This window comes from Grammomys surdaster, unplaced genomic scaffold, assembly GCF_004785775.1.
Source record: "Grammomys surdaster isolate TR1022 unplaced genomic scaffold, NIH_TR_1.0 340, whole genome shotgun sequence".
Classification (NCBI taxonomy): Eukaryota; Metazoa; Chordata; class Mammalia; order Rodentia; family Muridae; genus Grammomys; species Grammomys surdaster.
Genome location: NW_021604759.1, coordinates 82,905 through 91,978, shown reverse-complemented (window position 1 = coordinate 91,978; position 9,074 = coordinate 82,905). Strand labels below are relative to the sequence as shown.

At 47.0% G+C, this 9,074-nt stretch overlaps 1 protein-coding gene and 1 long non-coding RNA gene across 2 annotated transcripts in view; both read right to left on the bottom strand.

The window, feature by feature from the left end:
- Positions 1-4,316: 4,316 nt before the first annotated feature.
- Positions 4,317-5,255, bottom strand: LOC114630496 (L-amino-acid oxidase-like; the record flags this gene model as incomplete). The annotated part of the gene is made up of 1 exon (XM_028778733.1): positions 4,317-5,255. A coding segment is annotated over one exon (711 nt), but the record flags the coding sequence as incomplete, so codon positions are not given.
- A 45-nt stretch (positions 5,256-5,300) lies between these two features.
- LOC114630489 overlaps positions 5,301-9,074 on the bottom strand; it is a 5,055-nt gene continuing 1,281 nt past the window's right edge. Inside the window, exons 2-4 of the long non-coding RNA XR_003712830.1 lie at positions 8,693-8,761; positions 6,818-6,954; positions 5,301-5,376 (exon numbers count right to left, since the gene is read on the bottom strand). This is a non-coding gene — a long non-coding RNA (uncharacterized LOC114630489). The remainder of the gene's footprint in view (positions 5,377-6,817; positions 6,955-8,692; positions 8,762-9,074) is intronic.

The following is a 9,074-nucleotide window of genomic DNA, read 5'->3' as shown; positions in this document are numbered from 1 at the left end:
AAATAAAATAAAATAAAATAAAATAAAATAAAATAAAATAAAATAAAATAAAATAATTCCCTAGCAAAATAAAAGCCAGCTCCTAATTCTTTCATCTCCTCACTCCATCAGACCTTCAAAGAACTAGCAGCAATACTCCAAAGCTACTGCACAAGACAGAAAGGAAAGCACCACTACAGAGGTCTCATGTGTCTCTGCCCTCACCGCCATTCCTTGTAAAGATTCTCTAGAACTTAGACTAGCATTCATCTGTGAGTATGAATGTAAAGCATCTTGGCATTCTGTCCATTTAGTTGAACTGTAGTAGTAAGTTGCCCCTACGCAGGACCGACTACCTCCTTGACCATGGATTTTTAACTGAATTTACAATGCCAGATATGAATTCTGTCTTGTGGGGCAGGCTTAAAACCAATCGGCGAGTGTTTGTTTTCGCCCGTGATAGTCATAGCGTTTATTGCATCTGTAGGCATATCTTACCTGGAAGACTGGAAGTTTATTCCTAGGATTCCCAGCTGGGCACGACCATTGGTGCTTTTTCTCTCCTGGTAACCTGCATGGCACCTTCTTGCCTTATGAAAACTGGCCAGCAGATTTGATTTCTCTGTCACTTGACTTCAGAGCATGTGATAGCTTCAGCAACAAGGTCTTATGAACCAGCTGTGATGAACACTGAAGAGGAATAGCAAGAGGGTGTGTTGTAGGAGACTCTGAGGTCTCCCTGAACAGCAACTCATGTGGGTATGTCTAATGGAGATCATTTTGATTGCCTTAACTAATGTGCAAAGACCCAGCCTGAAAGAGCGTAGCACCACTCCTAGTTTGGGGCCCTGAATTGTGTAAGAATAGAAAAAGCCACTAAGCACAAAGCGTGGATTCATTCATCCTCTCTTTGCTCTTTTTTGTTTCAAGATTTTATTTATTTATTTATTTATTTATTTATTTATTTATTTTTAAATTTTTAGATTTATTCATTTTATTTGCTTGAGTGTTTGCCTTGTATGTATGTAGGGAGAGAGGGAGGGGGGCGGAAGGAGGGAGGGATGTCCACCGCGTGCATGCCTTGTGCCCTCAGAGATCAGAAGAAGGCATTGGATGTCCTGGAGCTGGATTGCAGAGGGTTGTAAGCCACCATGTGTGTTCTGAGAACAGAACATGGTTCTTCTGCAAGAGCCTGTGTGTGTGTGCGTGTGTGTGTGTCTGTAAACATGCTCGCGCGCACACACACACACACACACATATATATACATATGTATGCAGGTACCCAAAGAAGCCAGAAGAGCGCTGACCCTTGGAGCTGGAGTTACAGGTGTTGGTAGTTCCTGACAAGCAAACTCTGGTTCTCATGACTAAGCAGTAAGTGCTCTTAACCACTGAGCCATCTCTCCTGGTCACACCTCTGCTTTTGACTGTGACTAGCTGCTGAAGTTCCCGCCTGGACTCCCCTGACAAAATGGGCTGTAAGTTGGGCTTGTGAGCTACAGTACACTCGTCTTTCCTAAGCTGCTTTTGACCCAACTTCTGAGGTGGGAGAACACAGTTCGCTGCTCTCTGCTGGGAGAGAGAATATGTGGGTGAGTGAGTAGGCCATGGGAGAAACAATCTGTGGCCCAAGTGTCTGCACAAAAGCCTTCCGGGTATGTGGAGGTGAGGTCTTGGCTGTTTTGTCTGGAGCTGCTTGTCAGGGTTGTGGTTTGGTGAACAGCCCCAGGGGATAAAATAATGCCTACCTTGCCCACATGAACAGCTAACACATTTGTTTATGGCTCTCTGTCTCTCTGTCTCTCCCTGCCTTAATCTCTGAAGAAAACTATACTGTGGAATTCACTCTCCTGGCCTCAAACTCAAGAGATCTACTTGCCTCTGCTTCCCAAGTACTGGGAATAAAGGGGAATAAAGGTGTAGGCCACAGACACCCAGCCTTACCTCAGCTGATTCTTGACAGTGCCTAGTTGCCTTTGATTTTGAGCTGTCACCTCACTGTGTAGCCACTCAGTCTCTTCCTGTGACCCTCAGGGTGACTCACAACCCCAAGAGTTCCCTTCAGGACAAAATTCAGGCCAAGTCACCTCCAAATGATGGGCTTCCCTGGGACCATCCATCTCTGTGCCCTTCATCTTCCTATCTCTCTGATTAAAAGGCATCATCAGCATCAACTCTGCCATCTCTATACTCCTCTTGGGTCTGCCAGGACACTTAGGTCTAGGCACAGGGAGGGGTAAGGCACAAAAGTCAGAATACAGCCCTGCACCTTCTGAGACATTGTCTTCAAACCCTGAACCCACTGACTAGGACAGGTCTCCAGTGTGAATCACTAGATATTGTATGAACACAAGGAAGGATCTGGGGTGACAGCTACATGATCTTGACAAGAATGAAAGCATTTTTGCAGAGAGACCCTTGAGTCCTCCCTTTGGACATTAGACAATTGAGACAATGGGCCGCAGGGAATTGGAAATCTTTCAGAAGTCTCCTACTGGGGGAAGGGAAAGCTAAAGCCTGGTGCCAGGCGGAGAGGGGGTTTGTCTCCCAAGAAGGGATTTCACTTGGTTTCCATAATCTTCAGGCACCTTACAGAAGAGACTGGAATGGGGACATTGATGGACCAATGTGGGCAAGACCTTACCTTAATCAAGATTACTTAGCTACCAAAATCTGGTGCTTTCTATTTAAGCTTCTGTCAGAATCCTGAAGATGAACTGTTTGTTCTCCAAAGTGTGGCCACACTGAATAAATCTCCTCTCTCTACTTTAAACTAGTATTACCACTCCCCAGACAAGGTCTCACTATGTAGCCTTGACAGGCCTGGAACTTTCTCTATGTAGACCAGGCTGGTTCAAAACTCACAGATTCCTCTGTCTTTGCTTCCTGAGTGATGGAATTAAAGCTGTGCACTACCATACCTGGCTTATTCTCTTTTTAAAGATATTATTAATGTATTTGAATATTCCCCTGCATGTATGTATGTACAAGCAATATATGCATGTTGGGCCTGTGGAAATCAAAAGAGTAGATTGGACCCTCTGAACCTGGAGTTGAGAGAGAGAGAGAGAGAGAGAGAGAGAGAGAGAGAGAGAGAGAGAGAGAGAGATGCATGTTCTAGGGTCATGTGCAGAGGTCAGAGGACAACTTGTGAGTCAGTTTTCCCCAACCACTTGGGACCTGGTAATTGAACTCAAGTCATCATGCTTTATGGTAAGCACCTTTACCTCTTGAAGCACCTTGCTGGCCGTATTATTTGCTTTCTTACTTGGTATATTAAGGATGATGGACAAGCTTAACTTATTGAGGCTTCCAGGGCCCAAATTTGGGCCCTGAAAATCCCAGAAACAGTACTATTAGAATTTTCCCACTGAGACTGTTGGAACAACACAGAAAAACCTGGAGTAAGTTGCTGGCCACAGTTGCTTCAAATAACCCACATCTCAATTCCTCTTAAAACTCAGTCATGGAAGTCAGAAAAGTGGAGAAAAAGGAGGAGGGCAGTGGTTTGAATGAGAGCAATCCCCATAGGTTCACATGTTTGAACTCTTGATCACTGGCTGATGGAACTGTTTGGGGAGGACTAGGAGGTGTGGCATTGTTGGGAGGAGGGGTGTCACTGGGGTGGCCTCTGAGGTTTCAAAAGCCCATGACATGCCATTTTCAGTTAGCTTTCCCTCTCCCTACTTTCAGATAAAGATGTAAGCTCTTAGCTACGGCTCCAGTGCCATGCCTGCCTGTGTAATGAGAATTCTGGAATTTTGGTTTCTTTAAGACAACACAAAAATGTTATAAGAATATGTTTTCATTTTAATCCCAGATATGGGGATATGGGTCTGCTTTGGACAGCAGCAGACTATGATTTGCCTCATGCTCTAGCAGAGGTATGGTTTTGCTAGCTGCAGACCCTCCCTCTGAAACTGTAAGCCATCAATAAACTTTTTTTCTGTAAGCTTCCTTGGTCATAGTGTCTTCGTAGCAGTTCAAATGTAAGACAGAGAGCTAGGACCAGACTCAGATAAAGAAATAAAAGAAGAGGCCTAAGAAAGGCAAGGTTCTTACCTGCCCTCAGGACACTACTCTAAAATTATTTAGATGACACTAGATTGTCATGAAACACTTGGGCTGGTCACATGGCTCAGAGGATAAAGAACCCTGAGGCCAAGCCAGTGGTCTGAGCTCAGTCCCTGGGTTGCACATAGTGGAAGAATGACCTCCACACCTCAAACCATGGCATTTGCATGTTTGTACACACACACACACACACACACACACACACACACACACTGAACAAATAAAATTTAATTTTTAAAAAATTATAAATAAAAATGAAACAGTGATAGTTGAATTCAACTTTATTGTTTATAATCTCTATGCCACAAGTTCTTGCTGAGCTCCTGTCATAAACCCAAGGTCACAGGCAGTCTGTTACCTTGGGGCTCCGGTCATAGGCCTCAGGTCAAGTTTCTGAGCCAAGGCAAAGATGGGTGAGAGTAGGTTTTGCATTGTTTCCTGATGGACAAACTTGTTTGGAATCTCTCAAGTTCCTGGGGGCATATAGCTGATTACAGTTCACTTTTGGAGAAGTATTCTTTTGTATTTCTGGGTTTCCTTGTCAAAGCCAAGTCCACAGATTCCTGAATGTTCTTTGCCACCCTGAGTCCTGTTTTGATAGCAGTGTCAATCCAGCCATGGGGCAGAGCTGTGTGCTCACCTGCAAAGTAGACCTGCCCTTCCGGCTGGCTGAGTTCCTGGGCATAGTCCACATATTGGTAGGGGGTGAAGAAGGCAAAGCCACCCATGGAATAAGGATCTTGGCTCCAGTTCTTGATTGTGGAGTAAGGACAGAGAGCACGGAGTTCTTCTTTGTGACGATTGTGAATAGCAGCTAGGTCATCCAGAACAATATCCACTACCCGAGTGTGGTCCAGGGCTGTGAAGAACATGGAGTCATCATCCAGGGTGTAAGATGCCAGGACGACCCCTGCACCATTGGGGAAGATGTGGTTGGGATAGTAGATGAAACGGGAAGGCCGGTCGGTGCTAGATTTGCCGCTGGAAATGCCATCTCTTTCCCAGAAACGTTGTTTGCAGGCCAGGATCACTTTGGTGGCACTATTGTAGTGGACGGAGCGCAGAGCATCCTGCTTGCTGAGAGAGAGCGGTGGCTGGAACCGAAGGAGGCGGGCAGCCTTAGCAGTGGTGGCCACCACCACAAAATCCGAAGTCAGCCGCGCCCTGGGCTGCAGAGGGTCAGGTGTCCTGAAGGTGGTGTGAATACAGTCTCCAGATACCTCCACTTCCAATGCTGGTGAGTAGAACCGGACAGTCCCTGGGAGGAGAGAATCGTGCAGGGCCTGGGGGAGTTGGTCAAAGCCTCCAACGATTTCATCGAACCTGAGAATGAACCAGCAGAGGGGCAGATGAGTGGGTTGGTGGACAGGCTATTTGGAGGACAGGCTGCTGAAACTGGACAATGACTTAGTCCCTTTTCAGACACGTCCCAGATATATTTCACAGGGATAAAAAGTTGGCGAAGAACCAAGGCCAAACAGAGTGTCTGTTAGCTCAGGGAAGAAAAGAAAGGCACTGCTTAGAGGTGACCAATCAGAAGAGTACATTTGTTCTGATATACTCTCTCTCTCTCTCTCTCTCTCTCTCTCTCTCTCTCTCTCTCTCTCACACACACACACACACACACACACACGTGTACACACACACACACACACACACAACACACCCTCCTCTGTCACTTACCTCCTATGGCCACCCAGAAAGCTTGGCCATAAGCTGACAAAGACCCAGAATTGGACTTCTAATCCTCCTGCCTCCACCTCCCAGGTGTTGGGGTTATAGGCTTTTGCTGCCCCTCCCAGTTTCATGTGGTGCTAGGGTTGGAAGCCAGGGCTTCAAGCATGCTCAACAAACTGTCTAGCAATTAAGCCAGCTCCCCAGCCCTGACCCAGGGTTCTTACAACCCCTTCATAATGTCCTCAGAGGCTACTCAAGGCAAGTAGCCTAAACACTACAGAGCTGTTTTATTTAGTCTGTCTTGAATTTCCTCCCCTCCTATGCTTCCTAAAGGAACTTCTTGGCTCAGATTTAAGTTGATAAGAAGGGTAGGGGTCTATGCCAAAAAAAACAAAAAAACAAAAACAGACAAACAAAAACAGTATGTCTAGATAAATCAATGCCCCAGGCTTCAGTTCAGCTACCCTGTGGCCTGGTTTTGGTTTTGGTTTTTTTTTTTTTTTAATCTTTTTTCACAAAACCTGTTCATCTTTATCTTTTTGTTGTTGTTTTGAGATAAGCTGGCGCTGGAGCTTCAGGTCCTCCCGCCTCCACCTCCTGAGTGCTGGCATTACAGGTGCGTACCACCTTGCCTGGCGCCATTTTATCTTTATAGCTACAGATCACATGGTCTGTGACCAGTGGTGACTGGAGTCTTGGGTTTACATCCCGGCAACCCAGTCTTCCCATGCTGGAAGATGACAAGTGTCCCTTGAAGCAGGGCTGAGGTCACAGTCCCTGTCACAGAACAGATGAGGATTACAGTAACACACTCTTAGTAGACAGAGGTTCTCAGAGTGGGGTCCTAAGGTAGGCAGCATATCAGAAGGCTTGGCTCCGAGTTCTACCCTAGGTGTTTAACGTGCCCCCTGCCCCCGCATCCACTCCAGTGAGTGACTCTGAGATTTCTTGGAGCCTGAATCTCTGAGAGATACACTTGCCTCTGCCTCTGGGGGTGGGGAGGGCTTTCTCCTGGTTTCTTAGTTCTGCCCCCAACTATCACTACTTATCACTACTATCTTCATCATTAACTAGTGACCCATCTCACCGGGGCTCTTGGAAAAAGGAGATGATGCCACGCAGGGTCTCAGTAAAGGCCTCGTAGTAACCGGAGTCTGTGTTCAGCATGTCGCCAATCATCTGCACGGCCCCGCGGCTCAGGTTCCCCACCTTGATCAGGTACTCCTGTCCTCGTGCGTGAGGAAATAAGGCAAGCAGGTGAGAATGTGCACAGAGACGACATGCAAGCGCTTGCTTTCTACCCAAGGACAGTAAGGAACAGACCTGGACAGGGTAGGACAGGCGTGCACCCTCTGGGGCTCAAGGCTACGTTGCATATGTGTCCAGCCATGATCCCCTTGATCTACGGGGAAGTTAACTATAGTAGGTATTGTTCTCAGCCTACAGACTCTCTTCTTAGCCTTTAATTTCTACAATCCTCTCATATAACGGCAAGGAGTCCTGCTTTGTTAGATGGGAAAGCTGACACGGTCTCCATGTCCATCCATGTGGACCCAGCCTGGCTTCTCAGAAGAATCCAAGTAGCAGAAACATCCCAACCTGCCCTAACCTCCCACTCCTGCCCCATCACCTGCTGAGCAGTCATCCCATCAGCAAGTGACCTCAGTGCTGGCTCCTAGTGCACCTGCTGCCCTGATTGTGCCCTGTGTTTTGTCTCTGTTCATTGTCTCAGATAAAGCCATCGTGGACATGACAAACATGGCTGGAATGGCTTCACTAGTTAGAGTGGATGACCATCTAGTGTGCCCCAGGGCTGAGTTGATCCCTATCACAAGCGTAGACAGGGCTAAAGGCCAGGCACTGATTGGGTACCACTGGTTGGGGGAAAATGCCTCTATTCAACATATTCATTTAAACCAGAGTAAAACTGTAGGGCCATGACATCCTAGGAGCAGCAATACCAGGGCACCTGAAGACAAGCCAGACCTGTCAGGACCATCAATATCAAGGCTCAGAAAGGTTCTCTGTGCCCCAAGTCTGGGTGTATGTTACAGTGGATGTGGATTTGTCCATCTCTGAATAGTATTTATTCTCTCTTCTCCTTCTTTCTCTTCTTCACACCAAACCCTGAGTGTGCAGTGGTCAGACTACACGTGACAACAGGCTTTGATCCACCCAATATCTGAAGCAAGCATCCCACAGAGGCAAACCACAGCCTACTTAGAATGGTCAGGACCTGAGAGTGACTATCAGCTTCTATCTCAGGATCAGGTGGAGAATACTTATTATCCTCCCCTTGCCAGACCCATGGGTGGGCTGGCTCCAGGATCCGTGAGCCAACAGCCTCCAGTCAGGGCTACAGCAGGAACTCTCCTTGAGTTTTTGGATCTATAGTGCATGAGATTGAACCCAGGGCCTCACACATGGTGGATCAGGTCTTATACCAGTGTGCTATACTCACACCCCCAGCTTTTCCTGCTTTTCACTGTGGTCATGTTACAAAAGATGTGTTCATCAGTGGTGACCTCCAAACTTATAAGAATGGTCCCCAGGGAGTACATAGCCAAGTGACACAGCAACACACAGGTAAGCATTGTGACTTTTGCAGAACTGTGTAAACATCTAAAGATACATTTTGAAACATTAAGCAACACACACCTATCTCTATAAGGCTTCCGGAATCTGTCTGCCTTTGATTGCAAGGTGTTATGGAGGACTCCTTTGATACAACAAGCTCTGAAAAAGTAGCCTGGATTGCCCTCCTCGGAGTGATTTCTGTTGAGTTCCTTCCATCCATCCTTCTTTCCCTCCCTCTCCCTCTTTCTCCCTTCCTCTCTTGCTGGAGCTTGTGTTCTCTCAGGGTAGACAGGGAAGACTAATAAAGTGAAGCTCAATCAGCCCCAGGTGACAGTCCCTCTGCAGCGTTTCAGGGCACAGTGGGACATAAAGTTTTAGGACTGACCTTGGTGGAGAAGGAGTCATACTTCTCCAGGACCTCCTGGCAGCTGCTGTGCTTCAGCTCTTCCACAATCTAAGAGGGAAGAAGACAGGGCAGCCATGTGCCGAGGGTCAGCCCGCATAGACTGTTAACTGTGCCCCATCCATGCATCTGCACCATGCTTGTTCAACAGTGTGTGTGGTGTGTGTGTGTGTGGTGTGTGTGTGTGTGTGTGTGTGTGTGTGTATGTGTGTGTGTGTGGTGTGTGTGGTGTGTGTGTGTATGGTGTGTGTGTGTGTGGTGTGTGTGTGGTATGTGGTGTGTGTGAGGTGTGTGTGTGTGTGTGTGTGTGTGGTGTGGTGTGTGTGTGTGGTGTGTATGTGTGGTATGTGTGTATGGTGTGTGT